The sequence below is a fragment of the Bubalus bubalis genome, chromosome 14, assembly GCF_019923935.1.
Source record: "Bubalus bubalis isolate 160015118507 breed Murrah chromosome 14, NDDB_SH_1, whole genome shotgun sequence".
Taxonomy (NCBI): Eukaryota; Metazoa; Chordata; class Mammalia; order Artiodactyla; family Bovidae; genus Bubalus; species Bubalus bubalis.
Window position 1 is genome coordinate 18,606,643 of NC_059170.1, and position 26,275 is coordinate 18,632,917.

The 26,275-nt window shown below is 42.3% G+C and overlaps 1 protein-coding gene across 9 annotated transcripts in view; it reads right to left on the minus strand.

Annotated features, from left to right (window-relative positions):
* Positions 1-26,275, minus strand: part of PHF20 (PHD finger protein 20) — a 128,495-nt gene that overhangs the window by 29,255 nt on the left and 72,965 nt on the right. For 8 of the 9 annotated variants that reach the window (XM_006072448.3, XM_006072447.3, XM_044927692.1 and 5 more), the window contains 2 exons: positions 15,229-15,507; positions 402-500 (listed from right to left, as the gene is read on the minus strand). In XM_006072448.3, coding sequence (XP_006072510.1) covers positions 402-500; positions 15,229-15,507 — 378 coding nt within the window. The remainder of the gene's footprint in view (positions 1-401; positions 501-15,228; positions 15,508-26,275) is intronic. The other variant, XM_006072449.3, reaches the window with a different exon arrangement.

Sequence of the window (26,275 nt, forward strand, 5' to 3'; positions counted from 1 at the left end):
GCTGAGTCCTTCGCTGTTCACCTGAAACTATCACCACATTGTTAATTGGCTATACACCAACACAAAATTAAATTTTACAAATAAATACAATAAAAACTAAAAAAGAGCTGTGTATGCAAACAAATATAGTTATTCACCTGCATATCCTCTCCTACAACGATGCTTTCACTGTGATAGGGCTATGCTGGCCAACACAGCACGAGGGAGGGCTTTCTATACGCCAGTGCGGCCTTGAGGCACCCAGGGTAAGTGGGCAATTCCCCTGTCACTGCCCATGCTAGGCTGATCCCACAAGCTCCATTATAGGCTTGCTGACCCTTCCTCTCCTCAGAGGCAGGACTATGAAGCAACCCCTCTTACCTGTAAGGAAACCCAAGTGAAATGCCCCGGGGAAAATTTACCAGGTTTGGTTTTCTTTTTCTTTTTCTTTTTCTTCTTTGGTTTCACCCTCACAAACTCTTTGAATTTCTTCTCTTTATTCTTCTCCTTGTCTTTTGCAGCTAGAATTAAATAGAAGTGTGTAAGTGTTGGAATTCTAACGTTCTGTTTTCAATTCCAGGATATTTATGCTTAAGTAACTAAGAACTAAAATGGGCAGAACAACACAGTTCCTGATTGGGTACTGCCTGGGAGGTCATCTTCCATCTCCCTCAGCACTCTGCTGCAGCCCCTTCTCTAAAGCCCCTTCTGAGCCTTTAGACTAGGGGCTGGCAAACTCTAGCCCACTGCTTGTTATTGGAAATAAGTTTTATTAAAATACACTATGCTCATTTGTTAAATGTTGACCGCGGCTGCTGCCATGCTTCAGTGACAGATGTGAGGAGTAAAAATACAGATATTCTGGCCCTCAAAGCTGAAAATACTTATTGTTTGGTCTTTTACAGAAAAAGTTTGCCAACCTTACTTAGATCACTATTTCTGAACACTGGCTACATTTTGTAATCACCAAGAAAGATTTCAGAAAGTGAATGCCCGGGTCCTACACACAAAGATTCTGATTTAACTGGTTTGAATCCTGAATGTCAGGATTTTGTTTGCTAGATGATGATGATTCTTTTTTTTTTCTTTTTCTTTTTTCTTTAATAATTGAAGTACAATTCACACCATATAAAAATATCCATTTAAAAAGGAACAATTCACACCTTCCAAAAGCCACAACTCTTTTCACAGCAAAGTTTCTGAAGTTATCAACACTTCCTGCCAAACTTCTCAATTCAGTTTTCCTAATTCCCACCTAAAAAGCTTCCCACCTACCACTCAACTGAAGCTGCAGTTTTCAAGTTATTAATAGCTTCACCATTGCAAAACTCCAGTTGTTTCTTCTTTCTTATCAAGCATATCTGTAGCATTTCAAATAACTGCTCATGCTTTACTTTTTCAATGTTAAGACATGTTTAAACATACACATATTCTCTGACCCAGCCATCCCACTCCTGAGAGAAAGGCTAACTTATGTCCACACTGAGACTTGCACATGAATGCCCACAGCTTTAGTTGTAATCTCCCAAGCTGAAAACTGCCCAAATGTCCATTACCAGGTGAATGGACAAATAATTTGTGGTGTATTTATACAATGAAATACTTTCAATAATAAAAGTATAAATATGTTGCATATAAATAATATGCAACAACAAAAGTAAATACTTATAAGTGAAATAAGTATACTGAGTAAAAGGAATCACATAAAATCTAGTGCATACTGCATGATTACATGTATATAAAATTCTAGAAACTGAAAAACTAATCTATAAAATATAAAGCAGAATAGTGACTACCTTGGGATGAGAGAGTGGGGAGGAATGGAAAAGAGGAATTAAAAGAGGGCACAAGGAAATTTTAAGAGATGATCGATAGGTTTACCATCTTACTGTGGTAATGACCAGGTACACATTTAAATTATACAATATAAATATATGCATAAATATATGCAGTCCGCTGAACAACAAGTAAGCTTTAATAAAGCTGTGGGGGGGGGGGGGGGGGTGCTGAGAAGGAACAATCCAGCAGCATGTAGTACACAATACTGTGCAACCAGTTCTACCCTAGTTCCAAAACAGTCCCATCACTTCGGAGTAAAGCCACTTCCCATTAAGCAGATTTTCCCCAAACCCTCAACCCTTGGCAACCAGCAATCTCCATCTGGCTCTGTGGATTCATCCATTCAGGGCATTTCATATACATACAATATGTGACCTTTTGTGTCTGGCTTCTTTAACTTAGCGAAATGTTTTCAAGGGCATCAGGGTTTTTAAAAAATACTCTTCAAGTGACTCTGATGTGGAATCAAGATGGATCACAAAGTGTGGAATAGAGTGAACATCCAGATTGAACGGATTTTAACTGAGCATTTGTGTGCAACGATTGCAAATATCTCATTCAATCCTGACAACCAACTGTGTATATCATTCCAGCTTTACAGATGAGGAAACTGAAGCTTGGTGAGGGAGACACCAGCTTGATATCATAAAGACATTTAAAAACAGGTTCATCTGGCTCTCTAGCACCAAGTCAGCACTATCGCTCAAGCCCCTCTCCCAATCAGACATCCAGGAACTATCAGAGAAAACGGTGGGCTGCATCTCCCAGCTGCAAGCCTAGCTCTACGGGCAGAAGTTAATCTACTGGCTAAAGAACACAGGACGTTAGGGTCTCTAAGCTCCCTTCCTGTTAAAATACTCTGCAACTGGGGAACAAAGCTCAAAAACAAGAACTCTAGGAAAGACCTCAGTCTAATTTACAAAAATACTGTTTTTAAGATTAAGAAAATAGGGCCCAGGGACTTCCCTGATGGTCCAGTGGTTAAGACTCTGCACTTTCACTGCAGGGGCGTGGGTTTGATCCCTGGTCTGGGAACTAGATTCCACACGCCTTGTGGTGTGGCCAAAAGCAAACAAAAATCAGGGCCCAAAGAAACAAGTTGACTTCGCCAACATCATGTAGTTGATTAGCAAAATATGGTTAAAAGTCTTCTAAATGAAAAAAAAAAAAAAAAAGTCTTCTAAATGTCATAAAAGGTACCAAAAATATTTACTTTTCCTCTAATCCTGGGACCAGTCTTTCTCAGGAATAGAAACAAAACAACTCATTTCTGCAATGCACACTAGAACTCATTCTATGCAGCCGGCATTATTTTAATACTAAAATCAGATAAAGACATTACAAGAAAGAACATCTAAAGACCATTTTCTCTCATGAACACAAATGCAAAAATAATAGCAAATTGAATCCAACAATGTATAAAGAGAATTATGTACCATGACCAACTGGGATTTATGCCAGGTATAAAGGAAGGCTAGCTCAACAATTAATGTAGTCTATTGTTTTCCTCTATTTCTTTGCATTGTTCATTTAAAAAGGCCTTCTTAATCTCTCTGTGCTATTCTCTGGAACTCTGCATTCAGTTGGGTATATATTATCCCTACTTTCTTCAATATAAGCCTGAATTATGCAATAAGGAGCTGATGATCTGAGCCAGTCGGTTCCAGGTCTTGTTTTTGCTGACTGTATCAAGCTTTTCTATCTCCAGCTACAAAGAATATAATCAGTGTGATTTCAATATTGACCATTTGGTGATGTCCATGTGTAGAATTGTCTCCTGTGTTGTTGGAAGAGGGTGTTTGCTATGACCAGTGTGTTCTCCTGACAAGACTGTTAGCCTTTGCCCTGCTTCACTTTGTACTTTGAAGCCAAACTTACGTGTTACTTCAGGCATTTCTTGACTTCCTACTTTTGCATTCCAATCCCCAGGATGGAAAGAACATCTTTCTTTTTTTTGATGTTAGTTTTAGTCTAGAAGGTCTTGTACATTTTCACAGAACCAGTCAACTTCAGCTTCTTCAGCATCAGTAGTTGGGGCACCGACTTGGATTACTGTGATGCTGAATGGTTTGTCTTGGAAATGAACTTAGTTCATTCTGTTGTTTTTGAGATTGCACCCAAGTACTGCATTTTGGACTCTTCTGTTGACTATGATGGCTGCTCCATTTCTTGTAAGGGATTCTTGTCCACAGTAGTAGATATAAAGGTCATCTGAATTAAATTCGCCCATTCCTGTCCATTTTAGTGCACTGATTACTAAGATGCTGATGTTCACTCTGGTCATCTTCTGCTTGACCATGTCCAGTTTACCCTGATTCATGGACCTAACATTCCAGGTTTCTACACAATACTGTTCTTTACAGCACTGGACTTCACTTTCACCACCAGATATATCCACAACTGAGTGTCATTTCCACTTTGGTCCAGCCACCTCATTCTTTCTGCAGCTATTAGTAATTGTCCTCCACTCTTCTCCAGTAGCATAATGGACACCTTCCAACCTGGGGGGCTCATCTTCCAGTGTCATATCTTTTTGCCTTTTCATACTGTCCCTGGGGTTTTTGAGGCAACAATGTTGGAGTGGTTCACCATTTCCTCCTCCAGTGAACCATGTTTTGTCAGAACTCTTCACTATAATCCATCTGTCTTGTGTGGCCCTGCACAGCATGGCTCATAGCTTCATTGAATTACACAAGCTCCTTCTCCACAAGAAAGCTGTGATCCATGAAGGGGATCAGTTTTCATTCCAATCCCAAAGAAGGGCAATGCCAAAGAATGTTTGCACTACTGTACAACTGCACTCTTTCCACATGCTATCAAATTAATGCTCAAAATCCTCCAAGCTAAACTTGACCAGAATGTGAATCAAGAACTTCCAGATGTACAAGCTGGGTTTCGAAGAAGCAGAGGAACTAGAGATCAAATTGCCAACATTCATTGGATCATGGAGAAAGCAAGGGAATTCTAGAAAAATATCTTACTTCTGATAAAGCCTCTGACTGTGTGGATCACAACCAACTGGAAAATTCTTAAAGAGATGGGAGTATAAGACTATCATACATGTCTTCTGAGAAACCTGTTTAAGGGTCAAGAAGCAACTATTAGAATTGGACGTGGACAATGGACTGGTTCAAAATTGGAAAAGCATTGTGTCAAGCTGTATATTGTCACCCTGCTTATTTAACTTTTGTGCAGAGTACATTATTTGAAATGCCAGGCTAGATGAATCACAAACTGGAATCAAGATTGTTGGGAGAAATATCAACAACCTCAGATATGCAGATGATATCACTCTAATGGCAGAAAGTGAAGAGGAACTAAAGAGCCTCTTGATGCAGGTGAAAGAAGAAAGTGAAAAAGCTGGGTGGAAACTCAACATTCAGAAAACGAAGATTATGGCATCTGGTCCCATCACTTCATGGCAAATATATGGGGAAACAATGGAAACAGTGGCAGATTTTCTTTTCCTGGGCTCCAAAATCACTATGGACAGTGACTGCAGCCCTGAAATTAAAAGACACCTGCTCCTTGGAAGGAAAGCTATGACAAACCTAGACAGTGTATTAAAAGCAGAGATATCACTGCCAACAAAGGTATACATAGTCAAAGCTATGGTTTTCCCAGTAGTCATGTATGGATGTGAGAGTTGGACCATAAGGCTTAGCACCAAAGAACTGACGCTTTCGAACTGTGGTCCTGGAGAAGACTGTTGACAGTCCCTTGGACAGCAAAGAGATCAAACCGGTCAATCCTAAAGGAAATGAACCCTGAATATTCATTGGAAGGATTGATGCTGAAGCTGAATCTCCAATACTCTGGCCACCTGATGGGAAGAGCCAACTCACTGGAAAAGACCCTGATGCTGGGAAAGATTGAAGGCAAGAGAAGAAGGAGCCAACAGAGAATGAGATGGTTAGATAGCATCGCCAACTCAAAGGACATGAATTTGAGTAAACTCCAGGAGACAGTGGAGGACAGAAGAATCTGGCATGCTGCAGTCCATGGGTCCCAAAGAATTGGACAATGTCCAACAACTAAACAACAACAACCATATCAACAGACTAAAAAAGAAAAATAATATATCAACTGATGCAGAAAAAGCATTTGACAAAATCCAGCACTCATTCATGATAAAAATTCTCAGAGAACTAGGAATACAGGACATCTACTGATACAAAAAACGTACAGCTAACTTCATATTTATGTTGAGAACTGGATGTTTTCTCTTAAGATCAGGAACAAGGCAAGGATGTACCATCTCAACACTCCTACTCACCATGGTACTAGACATCCTAGCTAGCACAATAAGACAAGAAAACAAAATAATATATAACACTGAAACGGGAGAAATAAAACAGTTTATGCTTTACCAGGATATTGGTCTTTACTATGAATTTGAGCAAATGATTGATGCGATTTGATGTACCTCCACCCACACACATATAAAAACTACTGCTCAGTCCAGTTCTTGATTTGTAAACTCAGGTTTTAATGACCTTCAAACTAAAGTAGCTGTATCCATTAGCTTCATGTAATGCTAACAGCATTAACCCAAACACTAGCAGATCTGGCTGAAGAGATACAACCTAAGTTCTGAATCCTCGAGAAGGAAAGGTACAAGCGTAGGGTATAAACTGCCAAATCCAGGGCATGCCCAGTTATGGGAGTTCCTTTGGGTTTCTCTAGCAACAACATTTTTTGCATTTCACATTTTATAAAACAGCATTGCATCCTTTAGGGAACCCACAGGCTGTAAGAAAAAAGATGGGGAAGTTCATTCCATACAAGAGATTCCTGAAGACCCCACATTATTCAAATTCACATAATTCATGACTAATATTCCCAGAAAATAAAGGCATAAAGAACACACTTTCATTGGCCTACCAGCTTTGAAATCATATGGTTGATGAATTTTCTCAATTTGGTAGGATTTGCATTAATTCAAATTTTATACATAAGGCTTTTTATATTGCACAACTTCAAACTGATCAACTTCAATTTTGAACAAAATACGTCTATATCTTAACATGATTACCACTTACAGAGGAGAAAGTGAAGTTCATGGAAGAGATGAACTCAGATACATGGGTCTGAGTACTTGGGCCATGTGTGGGCCCTGTGCACTGTCCCTGAAATAGGAAATGAGCACAGAGTATGCCAACTGCTCTATAATTCAATTTGCTGCCACCACCCTTTCCTTGCCTAGCAGGGTCTGCTGGGTGGACTTGCTGGGTGCAACAGACACTGCAGGTATAGCCCAGAATCTCTTCTACCCTTCCTTCACTGTGCAGCATTTCAGGGTCTGGACAGGATTGACCTCACACTCACTTAAATACATAAGAGTAATCCCATGCCTCTTGTCACAGTGATAGGCTTGGACAATCTGAGCCTTGGCCAACTGGTTCATAAGGCAGGTACAGGAATAAATTAATCAAACCCAAACTTGGGACTCTGGTCCAAAGTTTATAAAAAGGGTATGTTCTTACTTTACTGTTAGATTTGAATGAAGTGGCATGAAGCCTTAAATGCTACTGGCTTCCATCCTCTGACCACAAGGGTTTAATGTAAAAACAGCAGTGAGAGGTGACATGATAAGACAACCGCCAGTCCTGGAGCAGTACGCCTTCCCCAGACTTCCCTATTAACGTGGACTCACACATCCCCTTTATTGCAGAATCAAATTGAATTGGGTTTCCTGTTACTTGTAACTAAAAGCATCCTAAGTGTTGCAGCTGTTCAGAAATATGGTCATATTAAGTCTTCAAGAGTCCCCTCCTGAGGCTTCAATTAGAGAAGTAAGCAATGAGGATAAAAAGAAGAGATATTTTACAAAGTTGTTCTATAGGAATCTGTGTTTCTTGAACACAGAGGGAAGAGAGCAAGCTTTCATAGGCTCACCCTAGCTTCTGGTTGAAGACTGTCAAGTCACACGTGGCCTGAAGCGGCAGAACCCATAGGGAGAACTGTCCAGCAGGGACTAAGCTAACTCAGGTGAGTCCCTGAGGAACAGGGACAGAAAAGGTGACAACAAGAAGAACTCACTCATTCGGTCTAGCCATGTGCACAGGAAGTCTCCTGCAAGGAGGCACTTCTGTTCCCCACAGCAGGGCCCAGCGGCAGGGCACCCTTCCCTGGTGTACGGCCTAGAGGGGAGAGTATGTGTGCTGCAACTAAGTTCAAATCCTGGCTATGCCAAGTGCTAGATGTGTTGATGCTGTTGAAGTTAATCCATCTCATCAGCACCAGTTTCTGACCCATCAAGTGGGCACAACAGTACCGGTCTAAGTAAAGAACTCAGAACAGTGGCCGGCACATAACAAGGACTCAAACAGGTGCTGGTGTTACCTTGCCTATGATACTCTCTCCCCGGAAAGTGGGGCTGGTTTGTGGTCAGGTCTCTCTCCGAACAGCTTGACCAATTGTTCCACGACTCACAGAACAGACGCTTGGCTGCAGGGCTTCTTCCCGAAAGCTCAGACTTGGACGAAGAATGACTTCCTGCCAGGGCCCTGGAGCAGGCAGCAGCTTGTCACCTGAGGAGGGCCAGGCTTTTCTGGGATGGGGCCACTTGTCCTCCCCCCAGGCTGCAGGTGGCCGTCAGGAGAAAACCAGAGCCCTTCTCACTCCCTCTGTACAGCCTGCTCCCTACTTCTCCCTCAGACCCTCACTGTGCTGTGAGAGCAAAAGGACACCAGACTTCCAGGAGGGAAGCAGGAAAAAATGACATCACCCTCCAGCCACAGGGGAAGTGCCTGTACACCACAGAGCACCGCCACACGCTGGGGACAAGCAGTGACCAGAGCCTGCTGTCACCTGCATGAGGGGACGGCATCTTGAGGGCACAGCAGGAGTGTGTACGCCCTTGGAGGGATCCTCACTGCCCATCAGAGGAAGCCATCTCATGGCTTCCTAACACCGTCACTTCATCTTGTCTATCTTTCCACCCTCATCTCCCATCAGTCCCCCACCATGGATCCCACCCAGATTTTGGCCCAAAGGAGCCTTCCACTAAACCCCTCCCTCAAGTCCTACCTTTTTCCACCTTACCTCATACGGCAGAGACTACTATGCATTCCCCAATACCCACTTCTCCACCTCTCCCACAGGAAAAGGGTATACTTGCCAGCTTCCCCTAAGCAAGGTGTGGATATCCAGATGTCCTGGCTTATGGGATATGAACAGAGGTGATGTGTGGCACTTCTGAGATGTGCCCTTAAAAGAAAAAGGCAAGCCTCACCCTTCCCTTACCAGCAGCTGAAAGACAGGCAAGGTAGTGAGCGATGCTGGTCCACGCACAGAGAACACCACCCTGGGCTGGTGGGATACTGAGGAGGAAGCTGGCCCTGGACAACTGCTCAGACCAGAGCAGAGTCACCGCAGGAAGCCTACAGTTTGGCCAGAGACATAAATTAACCTCCATCTTAAGCCAGCCTCTTTGGTTGTCTCTTTAAGGCACCATAATCTACATTCCAATTAAGTTCCTATTGCTCCCTCTCTCTAAGGGGAGAAGGAACGGTTCTATGAGAAGGTCAATCTAGCACCACAAGAAAAGGTACAGACAAAGAAGCTCCCACTCTGGTGCTCCAAGGCACCTTTCAGCCTAAGCCAAAGTTTACCCAGAGTGAGAATATGAACGAAATGGACATAACAATAGGTAACAAGCACAGGTGAGGTTCCCTTTGATCCTCAGATAGTCTTTCTGGGCCAAATCTCTACTCAGGACTGAACTCACCTATGCAGAATTAAAAGCCAACACCAAGGAAGCCTGAATTCACCCCTGGAAGAGAAGTTACTAGATGGATTCTGGTATTCTAAGAAGCCTCATTTGGAAAAGCAAATTTAAACTGACCTTCCAGATTAATGTATCTGACTAAAGGCCTGGCTGAGGGAAGAGGAAACACATGAGGGCCAGAGTCAGAAGGGTGCCTGAGGGACAGACGACGACAGTTTGTTCCTCTCAATGACTCTGAACTCTGATCTGCTTGTTCCTGGCATAGGGATTCCTTTCCTAGTCCCCTGCCTCCTGGTCCACCCCCTACCTACCCTCACCCTTTCAGGCCTAACTCAAATGTCACCTCCTCCTCTGGAACTTCCAGCCCCTGCTCTACAGGCAAATACCTCAATCTGTGTTTCCATGGCACTTCATACATTCTTTACATACAGCTTAGAAGTTCTCACTGTATCTGTTTCTGTGCTTTTCTCCCCACAGGAAGGAGCCCTTTCTTATGCATACCTAGTCCTACATCATCATTTTGGAAAGGAAATTAGACCTGTGAAGAGCTCAGATTACACATGAACAGGAGCAGGACTGCTACTGAGACTGAGTCTGTGGGCTTCACGGCAGAACGGCTTCTCCTCCCTAACTCTACCAAGCAGGAAATGGGGGCTGGGGGGACTGGAGGACCCAAAAAGGTCTCTACAGAACAGTTTCTGATGCTCCTGGACCAGAAGCTCCAGGCATCTCCATATGAGAAATCTATTAGAATCCAAGTTCTCAACAGCCATAATCAAAATACTCAGCATAAAAGGGGGCACTATTTTACAGTAACTGGCCCCAAGCAGCACACGCTATGTAACATTCTGCTTTTCACTTAAGCATTATGTCGAGTTCACACTGCCTGTGATCGAGGACACAGGCAGCCTGGTGTCAGAATCTCACCTTTAAACATCTCCCCACCCAAACTCCCCCAGTTTCTGAAATTCCACACCTATAGATAAGAGCTTTCTTGGAAGTGGAGGTGAAACCTAGATATCCTGAGAGAACAGGGGATCTACTGAGCCGGTTTTATTCTTTCAAATCATAAGAAATTTAGTTATCAGATTAGTCTAGTACCCAGCAAAACCATGAGGAAACAGAAGGAGGCTCTGATGTGAGAAAGGTGAGGGGCGATGTGTGGAACAGCAGGTGCCTTCTGAAAGGCTGGGGCCTATGACATACTTTGAACATGACTCTGCGTTGGCTCTGAAGGATATCCAGGGGTCTGACGAAGGCTCAACATGTCTAGTAACCCCAGTTCAGAGATGGTGACAACTGAGACTCCTGCTGGTTAGTGGCAGAGGCAGGATGAGTGCCCAGGGTTTTCATGTACCAGCTAGAGCACAGCAAGATGAACAGTCTAGTTCCCTCCTGCCTGGGAACTGCTGGCACTCTCAGCAGTCAGGGCTGGCAGAGCTGTGAAATCATCTATGTGTCCTGCGTGCACATGATGGGGATGGGGGGACCAGGGGGCAAGCCCCTTCCTGGCTACACAAACCTAATCTCCATCTGGGGTACAGGGTACAGGAATGACCAGGCTAGACCCCAACAGTGGCTGAGGGGCCCGGGTGGCATGCTCTGCCACCAAATAGACCAATTTTCAAAGGGCCAGCAGAGGGGGGGTCACAAGTTAAAATATACGGATTTAAAAGACCCTTTCGTTCCCCCTAAAGCATTTTGTAATAGTCCATCCCTGCCAGTCTGGCGAGTATAACCATGGCTGCTGCTGCTGCTAAGTCGCTTCAGTCGTGTCTGACTCTGTGCGACCCCATGGACGGCAGCCCACCAGGCTCCCCCGTCCCTGGGATTCTCCAGGCAAGAACACTGGAGTGGGTTGCCATTTCCTTCTCCAATGCATGAAAGCGAAAAGTGAAAGTGAAGTCGCTCAGTCGTGTCCGACTCTTAGCAACCCCATGGACTGCAGCGCACCAGGCTCCTCCGTCCATGGGATTTTCCAGGCAAGAGTACTGGAGTGGGGTGCCATTGCCTTCTCCAATAACCATGGCAGATCTTGTTATTTCAAAAACCTGGCAGGCAAAAATCTCCAATTCACCAACAGACTTCCAAACCCCCAGTGAAAGGGATTCTTCAGTATTAAGAGAGAGAATTTAAAAACCCCAGGTCCGTATGTTGGTATGAGACCCAAATGCAGTACATAAGAGTAGAAAAGTCACTCACTCAGGTTTCTTAATTTTATCAAAATTGTCTATTAGTTTTGCAGTTCATCAGAGGTCAGCTGAGTTTAAAACTAAGCTCTCTGACTGCCTGGGTTCATGTCTCTAAGATAAAGACCTAGTATTTATTAAGAGTTTACTGTAGGCCAGATACTGTGCTAAGCATTTCACATTAGGTCATTTCATACAATAAAGTTCTGAGGCAGGTAGTTATTGCCATCTCACAGATGGAGAAACTGAAGCTCACGGTTATTTGCCCAGGGTCACAGAGGAAGCCGGGTTCCAATTCAGGTGTGTTGACTTCAAGCCTGCACATATTCACTCCACACAAATCAAGACACTCAAATACAGTTAATCAGGAATTCCAAAACCAAACGAGAGATCTGCACACCTTCCTGGGCGGGAAACACCCACCCTGCACTCAGGCGCACTACTCTGGGAAAGGTCCCTCCTCGGACGGTCACCATGATCATCAGCTACAACCACCATGCAGACTCCATGGTGGTTACAGTTCTGTGGATACAGAACTCCAGCACCTCAGGAGTCTCCCTCCTGCCCCGCTTTCAGTCATTCATCTACCTACCACCAAGGATAACCACTGTACAGCCCTCAAACATAACAGATTCATTTTAATCTATTTTTGAACTTTATATACATATCCATCATATCATATGTGTGAGGTTATGTTTGCTTCTCCGGCTCAACATTGTACTTGTGAAATATCCCCATGTTGGCAGGTGTAGCTGTACTAGTTCATTCACTTACTGCTGTTCACCATTGTATCAAGGTACCACGATTCATTTACTTGATTTACTCTTTACACATTTATTTACTCTACTATGAATAAACATTTGATCTGTTTCTAATCTAGGGCTCTTATAAACAGTGCGGCTTTTAACATGTGCGCAACATTTCAAAATGATTTAACCGCCTAACATAAAGACCTTTCCAGCATTTTTGCGGGGGCCAGAAGTCTAACCTCCATGTTACATATCAGAACTGAGGTATTTAATCAATACCAGAAAAATCAGAGTGGCAGAGCTGTCTCGAACTCAGGCCTTCAGGCTCCCCTACTACTGTTCCTTCCTTTCTTCCACCACAGCACTGAAAAGGGAAAGAGGAGGGGAGGGCGCTGACAGGAGTCAGAGGTCAGCTGACCACAGCAAACCAACAGGCCAGACCAACGCACGGAAAGGGGCGTTCAGACAGAACGGCCCTCAGAGCAGACCCAATCCCTCAAGCCACAGCTACCTCTTTCAGGCTTTGTCTCACAACAGGGTGGGGTGGGAGCCCAGCAGAAATAGCGAAGACTTGTAACAATTCCAACTCTAATCTAAAAAGTACAAATGTTTTTCTCAATGAGAAAAACAAGGAGATAACCACTTCAAATTCCTCAGATTGGGCACATTTCTGTCAGATAATACCAAAAGCTGATAAGGATACAGACAAATCACAGAGTGGACAGGAGTGTTCAAGTCAGAGCCACCATTTTCAAATACATTCTGGTACATTAACTAAAACCATTCCTTCTAGCAATTCCTCTTCTAGGTAAAATACACAAAATAAAAGCTTGTGCCCAGGGGATGTCCACAGGCAGTCCCTGAAACATCACCTGTAAAAGTAAAAAACTACAAACCTAATGATCCTGAGTAGGAGGGGGCTAAAGAAACTATGGTTTACTTTTTTTTTTTTTTTTAAAGGACTTCTCTGGAGGTCCAGTGGTTAAGAATCCACCTTTCAATACAGGGGGTGCGGGTCCAATCCCTGGTCAGGAGAACTAAAGATCCCACATGCCACGAGGCAACAATGAGGAGCCCATTGCCTGAGTGCTGCAAGGAAGACCCAGCACAGCCAAAAGAAAAAAAAAAAAGAAAAGACTTACACCTGAAACTGGGTTACAACCCACTCCAGTATTCTTACCTGGTAAAGTTCATGGACAGAAAGGAGCCTGGCAGGCTACGGTCCATGGGATCACAGAGTCAGACACGCACATGCATGCACGCTACTGCTGTTTGATTCATGCTAGCCTCCTCTGAGAGATCCCCATCCACTGGTGGGTACCTGAGCAGGACTCTGGTGAAGTCACTGAGGTGCTAAGTGCTGGAGTGTCCTATAGCCCATATGGGGAGTGCCCTCCCTGGTGACTACTGGTCAGCTGACCTTCTTCACATAGCTCCTTTTAGCTCAATACTTGGGCTTGCCAAGTGCACAACTAGACAGCCTACAGCTGAGGGTAACTGAGCTGCATGGACCAACTCTGTGGCCAACAGCCATCCGCAGCTACTAGCTCCTAAAATATGGTTAGTCCGAATTGAAATGTTCAGGAAGGGTAAAACACATACTGGATTTTAAAAGCTGAATAGAAGAAAAAGAAAATATAATGGCTTGTTAAATAGTAATTTTTATACTGATTATATGCTGAAATGATAATATTTTGGATATTCTAAGTTAAAATTTATTGAAAGAGATTTCATCTGTTTCCTTCTATGTCTTAAAATATGACTACCAGAAAAAATTATATGCTAACTCATATTATATTTCTAATGGATAATGCAGCACATATGACCAAGAAACAGCCACCTGACCCATTATGCTTCACAGCCTGACTAAGGAATGACCCCTCACAGGTCAGAGATCACCTGAGTTTGCACGGCCCTGCCCCACTAAAACCTAACTCCTGAAACCTAACTCCATACTTTCTCAGGAACAATGTCAGATATACCAGAAGTTCCATAAACCACCCAACACCTATGTATTTTAAAGGAAAGGCTTCAAAGCAAAAAATATATGATGATGTCACAATTTCAGGAAAACTGCATCTGGGAAGCTTGTAGAATTTACTGGAAACTCATTAATTATTCTGCAATCCCCAAGAAACATGTAATTTTTTGATTTCTGTAAGTTTCAGAAGAAATCTCCAAAAAGGTTCTCTTGTAATAAACAAGACATGTACGTGAGTTTTTATGGTAACCCTTTCTACCATCATTGTAGCTTCTGTGCAAAATAAACACGGTTGTTAGAAAACATCTCCAGATGCAATTATTATGAAATTGGACCCCACAGGAGATCACACATCACCTCTTAGTTCTTTCATTCTTTTGTTCTGTTTTGTTTTGTGCTCAGGGATGGAGCACAGGTTGGGGCGGGGGCGGCGGGGAGTGAGGATGACTGCACCCATGCTATTCTCGGCACTAGTTCCCCTGCTGGCTGCTAATGGAGCTCCCCTTCCTTGACTGTCCCCACTCCATACCTTCAGAGGCTAAGGGACTTTCTCAAGGTAACTCGAGCAGCAAGAGATAGAGGTAAGAATAAGAGTCGGATATTTCTGTTTCTTCCAGGAGGGCTATGATTCCATGATGCAATTCCTGAAAACTTGTCATTTTCAATTTGGGGGGATTCAACTGGACCAGACCAACCTAACACCCGCTCTTTGGGTCAGCCCTTCACGATACAGATACATTGCAGAACCAAAATGCTTACTTGGGGAACTGGCTGAGACCCGCTTCCTGGTCAGGCTCTCCTGGCTGGCCTTGTCTGAAGCTGAAGAGCCCCTGGTCTGGACGTGCCTCTTTCCTGGGTTCTCCTCTGGCTCTGGCGACTTTTCTATTCCGTGGAAATACTTCATGTGATAATGCAACAGTTTGGCTTTGCGGAAAAATTTTAAACAATCTGCAACCGTGCACCTAAACTTGTGATTTAGGTCGCTGGCTGGTGCTTTAGATGTCACAAAATCATTTGTTCTCTTTAAAGTATTTGTTACTGGAAAAAAAAAAAAAAAAGATCCCTCATGCTTATTGGCGCTATTACAATACATGCATCAACACAACACATGGCAATAGAGTGAGAGAGCAGCATGCATGTGTAGAGGGAGACATCGATGACCACTGCTGTTTGAAAGAATGGACATAACTTCAGGGTAAATAACAAAGACTCAACTGTGATTCATCTCTTGAAAGAAGAGATCAACTTTTTTTTTTCTTTTTTAAAGCAGCCACACAAGTTCTCATGGTTTCAGAAGAACAAGGGAAAATCCTAAAAAAGAAAAAAAACCAGGAATCCAGCCCAGCACTTGTTACTCATGAGTTGGACCAGACTCAGACCTTCCATCATTCAGAAATGTTTGTGTAGGCAGGACTAGAGAATATTCCGGTAGGATCTCTTTATGAAACCGAAAGGATCTTATACAAGGAGAATCACTATTACAAAGGTTTTAGTATAGACTTTTGGAGCTCTCAGTATGATGTACTCTGTTTGATGAAGAGGACTCAGAGAAGAAGGAGGAAAAATGACAACCAACTGAATGAAGCTGGAAGGCATGTAAAGAACTCAATGATCAAATTCAAAGAGACAAAAAAGTTTGACACCCCCTCCCTAAACCAAGAGTCTTCCCAGGTGGCTTTAGTGGTAAGAATCTGCCTGCCAATGCAGGTGACACGGGAGATACAGGATCCATCAGGAAGATTCCCAGAGCAGGAAATGGCAACCTACTCCAGTATTCTTGACCGGAAAATTCCACGGACAGAGGAGCCTGGTGGGCTACAGTTCATGGGGTCACAAAGAGTCAGACATGACTGAGCACGCACGCAGGCCCCAAACCGAACAAGCAGAAGGCAATTGTCTGTCATGCATCAATAATAGAAAGTAATGCTGTCACAGGAAACCATGAGTATTAGAAACTCAATTTATTGAAGACTCCCTTCATAATACCCTCAATCCCAATGAGAGCAATCACCTTAAACTCAAGTCACCCCTACTCTACAGATTACATCACCCAAGATTATCCTGAATGTATCCTGAATGTATGGACCTTTCTTGAGTGAACCAACTTTTTTCTAAATGCAATCATACAATTTTCATTACAAGCAAAGAGCATGCTGAACTCTTGGTAAATATGATGATTACCTTTTCAAGTACCATCCCATAATAAGAAGGAATAAAAAAAAATTCTTAACTCAATCTAAATCATACTCTACATTTCAAAATCAGCAGGAAGGTATAATTATAAAACTGGTAGGCTTGATGATCTGATGTATACACACACACCCTTCCCCAAAGCAGAATGTCTTAACTCATTTTCTATCCATTACAAGGGATAAAAGAAAGAGGTTCAAATCAGTCAGATACAGTTAAGAAAAAGTAACATGAAATGAAATAGAATACATACTTCTCCTTACACATAGTTGCACCAGAAAAACAAAAAAAAAGTCAGTAAAGAAATTCAAAATTCAAACCTCTAGTATATCCTAAAATGCTCTCTTAAAATACAATTTCTCTGGACTCTCCTCCCTTTTGGCCTACTAAGTTGAACCATATCAATTTGCCATTTTTATAGGTTAAGAAAGGTGAGATATTGGCCATTTCAAATGGTCCAACCTAGTAGTTCCTTTTCCACCTAACAATCTTTCAAAAATCACTGCAGAAAATTCCACTTAGCACTGTGTAAACAAACCTAAGGTCTGAGGAGGTCAGAGAGCACCAAGCCTGCCCACTACCACCCAACGCCCATAGCAGTCAAATTCAGCTACAGTAAACTCAGCTATCCTTCGGCTTGTGTCCGAAGCCCTGTTTGATATCAACTATTTATTTAAAAAAAAAAGCCAAAATACAAACACCTTAGAACTTGTTTTAAAAGTTAACAATAATGAGAACTTTGAATCAATTTCATGAAGAATTACCACTCTTTCTATTCAGAACCTTTGCACCCTTGTGTACACACACCAGCCATTTGCATAAGGCAAAGACAGGACAGTGGTTAAAAGTGGGGGCTCTGCAGCTGGGCAGCCTGGTTCAAATCCTGGCTCCTCTAATTACTCCTCCTGCCTCCTAGCACCTTCATATGCAGAGTGGAGATAGCAATAATGGTAACTACTTCACTGACTTGAAAGAATTAAATGAACTGCATGCAAAGATTCTAAAACAACATTTGTTCAATAAATAGTGAATATATAGTACAATTTTGTTCAATATTCTGGAATAAGCTATAATGGAAAAGAAAATGTTTTTAAAAGTATAGGGCTTACCTGGTGGCTCAGTGGTAAAGAATCTGCTTGCCAATGCAGGAGACATAGGTTTGATCCTTGGTCTGGGAAGATCCCACATGCTGCAGGGCAAGTAAGCCCATGCATCACAACTACTGAGCCTGTGCTCTAGAGCCCAGAAACTGCAACTATTGAAGCCTGCTCTCCCTAGAGCCTGTGCTCTGTAGCAAGAGAAGCCCATGCACCATAACTAAAGAAAAGCCTGTGCAGTAACAAAGACCCAGCACAGCCAAAAATAAATAAATACATAAATAAATAATTTTTTTTAAGTATATGTATACGGTATCATTTTGGATTAAAGAACAAATGTGATTTATGAACAGTCTTTCAGCAATTAACCTCTCACAGCAGAAGGGCAAAAGCTCCCTTCACCCCCAGTCTCACTGCATGCCATTGCAGATTCGGGGCAGAATAATGGAAACCATCCAACTTCAAATCCCAGCTCTACCCTTTATTAGCAGCAGAAATAAGCTGTGTATGGTTTTTTTTAAACTCTTCTGATTATCCAGATTCCCACCTATGTCAAAACAGTTAGAGAGAGGACTATAAGATAACATACACACTTGGTGCAAAGCAGGCCATTTCAAATTGAAAACAGTCCTGGTAAACAGACTTCTGTCATTTATGGAATGTGGCTAGAGACATAATTATCAACCAGAGTGAAATACTCCTTCAACCAGCCCTCATAAGCTCTAGTTAGGAGACACATCACTCGATAAGCATTCAGTTTTCACTACATCCTACTAGAAATGTGAAGTCCGAAAACAACTTTAAGATTCCCAGCATGGCCATTCAGTGGGATTAATTACCCCACCTTTCAGGACATCTTACTTTCACTAATGCAGCCCCTCTCCAAAAAATTTTTTTAAATAATTACATTATACTAGGTGCTAGACAGTACCAAGCTTGATCCACCAAAATCCTGAACTTCGTGTGGTTTGTCTTTTTAAAACACAAAGTGCATTTTCTCCAAAAGTTTTACCAAACTCTATGTTGGAAGTTACATTTATCCCTAATAAACTCTACCTGATTATTTGAGTCCAAGAACTTTGTAACTTTTGTCTCTGTAACCCTATATATTCTTAGGTCTTTATCCAGGCTGTTAATAAAGATCCAGTAGTACAGAGCTGAGGACAGCCATCAGAATAACCTTCAGACCGACATCAACTAATCTACACTCTCTGGTTAGAGTTGCCTAAGCCAACTGAACTTGATCTATGCAAATTACCAATGCACTCACACATCTGTTTCCTCTTTGTTCATAGACAGATTTTAAGAGGGATGTGGTCAAACTGTCTGCTAAAATAAAGAGATACCTGGTCTGAGTGCTACAGTAGACTCCTCACATTCCTATGTTGAAACTTAATTCCCAAAGTGATGGTATTTGGAGGTGGAGCATTTGGGAAGTGATTATGTCACAAAGGCAGAGCCCTCATGAACAGGACCAGTGGCTTTATAAAAGAGACTCCAGAGAGCTCCCTTGCCCGTACCTCCATGTGAGGTTACTGTAAAAAGATAGCTCTTTATGAACTAGGAAGCTGGCCTTCAACAGACACTGAATCTGCTGGCACCCTGATCTTGAACTTCCCAGACTCCAGAACTCTGAGAAATAAATTTCTGTTGTTTATAAGACACTTCGTCTATGGTATTTTGTTACAGCAACCCAAATGGATTAAGACAGACAGTCTACCAATCCAGCATAAGCCTCTCAAAAGGAAATACATTCAGTTCGGCAGGATAAAAATTCTTCCCCACAAAAGCAAAACCCTTGATTCCTCACAAGTAAGCAGAAGGTGGAAACGGCTAGACCGCGAAAGGTAAACAAGCTTGGCAATCAGGTGGGTCGCCTGCCTCAGAGGTGGTACTAGGATCACAGGGGCTCAGATAAACAGATAAACTCCACAGGAGAAAAGACTACCTGCTATCCTGTCACAAAGCGCCTGGCCAAAGCTAGAGCCCTTTTCAAGACAGCAACATTAATAAGACAAAATGAGTTGCTGGTTTTGTCTGACGAAGTAATAAATATTTGAGAATTATGAATCTTCAACCATGGAAGTTCAAGAAGATTTCCCCACAAACTCAACTCAGTTAAGTATATAAACTCATTGATATGCAAGACCTTCTATTCTAAGCCTGTAAGTGTAACTTACTTTGCTATTTGGAGAAAACACAATCAATACAAGCATCAGCGTGAGACAAGAAGCAAAGACAGGATAAATTATGAATAATAGCCTGTGACAAACTCTGATAGATTACACAATTAACTATAGCTTCAGGCTCAAGAAGTAGATCAAACACCCCAAGACTTAAGTAATTTTCCCTTTTCATGAAAGTCTTGCAAACTGTACTATTTCAATTCTGAACACAACAAATTTTTAAAGATATGAAAATTGTATGTTCCAGACTTAACAATTTTATCCTAATTTTCCCACATGGCAGCCCTCTGTATGCATAAAGAAAACTGCATTTCAGGGACTCCCCTGGTGCCCAGTGGCTAAGACTCTGAGCTCCCAATGCAGGGGGCCTGGATTCGATCCTTGGTCAAGGAACTAGATCCCATATGCCACAACTAAAAGTTCATATGCCACAGCTAAAGATCCCACATGCTGCAACTAAGACACAGCACAGCCAAATAAATACAAAAATAAATAATTTTTTAATGAAGTTATTAAAACAAAAAAGCTGCCAGTTCAGGCAGTACAGGCCTCTGACACACCTCTCCCACATGCAAACCAAGCCCTGTTCAGCTTTTTCCTTGGTCTCTGAGCAAAAAGGATTCTGTCCTGCCTTCTCTGAATTCCCATAAGTACTTCATGGAAAATAAAACTTGCAGTTATCTGTTCCTTTCTATTTAGTTCTGTTCACTCCTTCTAAAATGCTGAAATGAGGAATATGCTCCATTCTTTACTTCTACAGTCCTCACCTCAGCAGACTACTTCATCAAACAAGAGAGTTAGCCCTAGCCTCTCCAAGACAGTTTCTTTCTCATTAAATGGGAATAAAAATACTTATTTTACATATTCACAAGGTTCCCACATGTTTCCATGAGGTATTAGAACCTCTTACAAACTGCAGCAGGTTACTTGAACATTAGCTGTCACCTGGCTTGTCACTGACCTCACAGTTGTTTGCTTTAAAAAAGTTATGCATAATCCTAGCCAGGGGTCCATGTACCAGCACACGATCTGAAAAAGTGTAACATCTAATTGTCCCATTTTATTAATCAAACACTGAGGTGTTAGTGGTAATTAGTAAAAGCACAACAGGAACAGCAAAATGATGGAACCAGTAAAAATGTTTTACATTTTAAAAGAATTCTAAAGTAAAACATCCACAGCATAATTAAGCTTAAGAAAACCCACAAAAGAAACAGTTTCAGTAAAACAAAATTATACATGAGTAACATAAAATATAAGTGTATTTTTTTTAGAATTTTAAGAATGTAAACCATGATAATGGTTTGCTTATGAGACTTCCAAGTAAAAAAACCAAAAACACTGATTTTTCCCCCTACTCTTCCATGTTATAATACCCATATTATTTTACAGTAGAAAGAATATAATTCTTTTATATTTTATATTATACTCCTCCCCAGAACAGTGGTCCTGTGACAAAAGAAACATGGTGATGTGAGCACAGTCAAGCAACCAGGAGAGCCACTGGTGTCCAACGGGCATCCTGGGCCACCGTCTACAGCAACCCCAAGTCTCACACACAGTGTCTACTTCCCAGTGGGAGGACAGTTCATCTGGAACATACATCACTGATAACACCAGCTAAGTGACATCATCCTCTCTTTGGATACTACAGTCCTTTGTCAACATGAGAGCAGTTACTAGGTTACAAAAGGCAGAAAATATGTAAATTAAATCCTTCAGGGCATCTGGTTCAAAATCTAGGGGTAATGGAATTATCCTTAGGTTACAGGCTAAACTACAGGAAGCAGTTTAATCCTGTTTTAGAAGGTAGCATGTAAATCAACATTTGCAAGTAGTTACAGGTATTATTGTTCAAATGCTGTGTTCTTCATCATGTTTAACAGATCTTTGTATGGAAGTATGCAGCCAAAGCATGGAGCTCTATCCTAGGCTCCCAGGCTTAAAATCCCAGGTCACCCTCTGCTCTGGCCTCTCCCAAATTATATGAGGAGAAAAATGGTCCATGGAATTTGAATTTGCTTTAAATAATAGTATCTCTATTAATTATACTAAAAGAGTGCTTTCTTTTTCTTTTGCGGGGGAAAGAGAGGTAGAAAGAGACTATAAAATGTCTAATAATCCCTGCCTCGGGGCATCCGCTCCTGTGTGCAATTCCCTCCCTTTGAGTGTGGGCAGGACCTGTATAACTTGCCTCTAATAGAACAGGCAAAGGTGACAGCAGATCCCTTTCATGACTGTGTTTTGTAAGGACCATAACATCCATCTTACTGGCAGGCACTCGCCCACGCTGGCTAAATGCAACAAGCTGCTATCGAGCTACTCAAGGGAGAATGCCATGTGGCAAGGAACTGAGAGTGCCCACAAAAGACTACAGCCCTCGGCCTGACAGCCTGCAATTACGTGTGAGCCTGGAAGCAGACCCTTCCTCAGTAGATTTTTCAGAGGAGAACCAGCCCTGGTCAACTCCTTGACTGCAGCCTTGCAGAGAACCCTGTTAAGTTGTGCCTAGACGTCTCATCCACAGACACTGTGAGAAAATAAATGTGTTATTTTAAGATACTATGTTCATGGTAATACTGCCACACAGCAACAGATAATACAGAGTAGGATCAGAAGCTCTGGGTTTCTATTTGCTTGGGCAATGCTTTATATTACACTTTCTCTTTTATGATAAGCATAATCTTTATAATAAAAAGGTTTTTAAACTATGTTTTCTGAGACCTGGCTTAGAAATCATGTCCTATATAACTACCCTTTTTTTGTATCGGCTTCCCTGGTGGCTCAGATGGTAAAGCATCTGCCTATAATGCAGGAGACCCAGGTTCAATCCCTAGGTCGGGAAGATCCCCTGGAGAAGGAATATACCCATTGTCAAGTACCTCAAAACCTCACAGCTAGATTGCTTATGATGATGGTATTCACTCTGGCTGGCAATACTCAGTCTGGCCTTCTAAGCCCATGTAAATTCTAAGCACCATCATGCTTTCCAAACTCATCTCCCATTAGTTAGTCCACAATGAGGCCTTAGCAGCTGCCCCGGCCAACTGCTGGCCCCAGCAACCGCTTCACGCTCTTATAGCTCACACCTCTGCTCATGCTGTGCCCTCTCCCTGTCTAGCCAAGTCTACTTCCATGCAGACCCAGCTCACTCCAAATGCAGGAAGGCAGCCAGATGGCCTGGTTCTCAGGGACCACATGCTATCAACTCCTGGCACAAACAACTGTCTACTGCAGCCTCTCTTTAGCACTGTGGATCTGCTCCTGGATCCTGCTGTTTGTCACTGCTCCAGCCAGAGGATAAGGTTCACTGTCGTGTATGCCCTCAGCACTGACCCCCAGTATGATTGGTATTCTTGTCAGCAACGACTCCACATAACCCCAGTAGTTTAACACTTTTTTGACATGTACTTGAAATACTATAATGAATAAAACATTTTTCAGGTCTGTGAAGCAATAGCTTTCTCAGCTGTGAAACAACAAAAAGCAACCAAAGAGAAACATGAACAGATTTAAATACAGCAACCCCAGTCAAATGTTTGGAATAAAAAAAATAGCAAAATTTTCATAAACAGAGAAGCAGTTCATTATGCAAAGTCTGCACTAAGTAATTCTCCCATCCAAGTACTAACCAGGCCCGACCCTGCTTAGCTTCTGAGATCAGACAAGATCGGGTGCGTTCAGGGTGGTATGGCCATAGACAGCACTATGTAATTCTAATTAGTTATTTAAAAGAATGAAGTAGCTCTATACTTACTGATATGGATTACTCTCAAGATACACTGCTAAAGTGAAAACAGAAAGTTGTTCAGTGTACACTGTACGACATGTGAGGTTGCAGATGGGGGGAAAGGTATTATAAAATGCATAGAAAGGAAACCAGAAGGATAGGTATCAAACTGTTGACAGCTCTAGAGAGAAGCTTAAGCTAGAAAACAGGTGGTAAAGAGGAACTCTCACGTATCCTCTGTGTACACCAGGAGCAATGGGTGTACCCAGCACTCGGCTCTTGGTTTCTAAACACAATTCACCACTTAAAAGAAATTAGGCTTCCTGGAGAAATGGCTGAATCCAAGGTTGGGTGAGTACAGGATGAGCATGCTACGCCAGAAAGTGAAGAAGACACAGGAACTAGCTTGAAGGGGTCCCACAACGTGGTTATTAAAATAAATAATGATAGAAACCATTATAACCCACAGAACAAAAGAAATTCCATGAGACCACGTGGATAAAAAGAGGGAAGGAAGGAAAGAAGGGAGGGAGGGAACAATCAGGGAGAGAGGGAAAGGCAGGCAGGCAGGCAGGCATTTCCTTAACAGAATACAAACTAATAAATGTAGAAGGAATAATGAGAGTTAGAAATCACCATTTGGTAGACATCAGAGTAAAAATATTTATCAGGCAAGAAGCAGAAGTGGATATTAAAATAATGGGTGAACTCCTGATAAAGAAACACACAGATATTTGAGTATATGTAAATAAAGATACTTACATATATTCAAGGTATCCTCTCACAAGAAACTTAGTAACTATAAAGGGAAAAATAACAGCTTTACAGTAGAGAAACCTGGTGGGCAGTACCCTTAGCCAAGTGACCAAAGTTAAGTTCACCAATAAACGGGACAGATACCATGTGGCTCCTGTTAGAATGCACTTGAAAAGGACACATCGCTTGCATCAGATCAGATCAGATCAGTCGCTCAGTCGTGTCCGACTCTTTGCGACCCCATGAATCGCAGCACGCCAGGCCTCCCTGTCCCTCACCAACTCCCGGAGTTCACTCAGACTCATGTCCATCAAGTCAGTGATGCCATCCAGCCATCTCATCCTCTGTCGTCCCCTTCTCCTCCTGCCCCCAATCCCTCCCAGCATCAGTCTTTTCCAATGAGTCAACTCTTTGCATGAGGTGGCATGGTGTTGCTGCTGAAAGGGAATAACCTAAATCTAATTATCTGGATATATCAAAAAAACCCCAAATTCAACGACATCATATTCTTCAGAAATGTCAAGGTCATGAAAAACAAAAAAAACACTGAAAAAAATGTTTCAGCTGAAAGGAAACCAATGAAACATGACAATTAAATCCAGTGTGACATCCTGGGTTGGATCCTGATCCCCACAAAGTTTCCTCAATGCTTGCTATGAAGAACATTATCAGAACTGATGAAGTCTGAATAAGGTCCTGACTTTGATAATTAAATTATGGCCATGTAATTAAATGTTCTAGTTATCAGGAAATTAACACAGAAGAACTTAGGGGTAAAGGTCTGCAACTTATTTGCAAATAATTCAGAAAAATAGTTTTTAAAGAATAGAATAATGAAACAAATAGTAAACTGCTAACAAACAGGGAATCTGGTTGAAGGTATAGAAGAAATTCTTTCTACTATTTTTGCAACTTTTTATGTCTTCCAATATTTCAAAATAAAAACATCTTTTAAATATAAAGATGAAAAAATTTATGCAGGAAAAATACTTCAAGGTCACAGAATAGCTAAGTGGGAGGAAAGCAACCCTGGCAAGGCTATCCAACTTGGACCTCACAAGAGAAACTGAGCATTTATTCCACAAGATGGCAGAGCTGCCCCAAAGGCCAGAGCTGCGTATGGAGCAGCTAACGCAGGGCTTCTGATGGTGTTGCCTTCCCAGCCTCCTTCACACTGATCTTGACTCCATCCAGTTAGAAATTACAAGACTGGCACCAGCTCAGGACAGCAACCTCTAAACAGTGACTAACACAGCAGCACCCTGGCCTCCAGGGGCCTCGCGGGATGCTTCTGAGAATGATCCCGCCCTCCTTCCTGCTGACTTACATAATACATTCCTGGTGAATGAGTTCTCAACGACCAGCAATCTTTTCATCCTGTGCTCACCACTAAGCCCATGTTCCAAAAGAAAAACCGGGAACACCATTCAGTTTCCAGATCAACACTTCCAGCCCCTCAAATTAAAGAATTTCAAAGGCACCACCCTGTCTGGAGTACTGACATCACTTGTGCCACACACAGTGCTCTTCAAGGCTGGCCTACTAAGCTGCTTTTGAGTCTACACACTGCTTTAACACTTGCCCTCGAGGGCAGTGCGAGCTCCGTGTTATACACTGTGCAACCTCTCTAAAGGCAGGATGTGTGTTCACTTCACCTGATTTATACAGCACCCAGCATCTCACCAGATGGCATTCAGTACTCAGTCAGAAGACAGGAGTTGGAATGACCCAGCCATTGGGAAATGTGGTACTCTAACTCTGGCTGAGTTACCCCTTCTTGCCAAGTACTAGGTTCTTCTATAAAACAGGGAGAATTAACAGTTAAAAATTAGCAAGAACTTAGATGT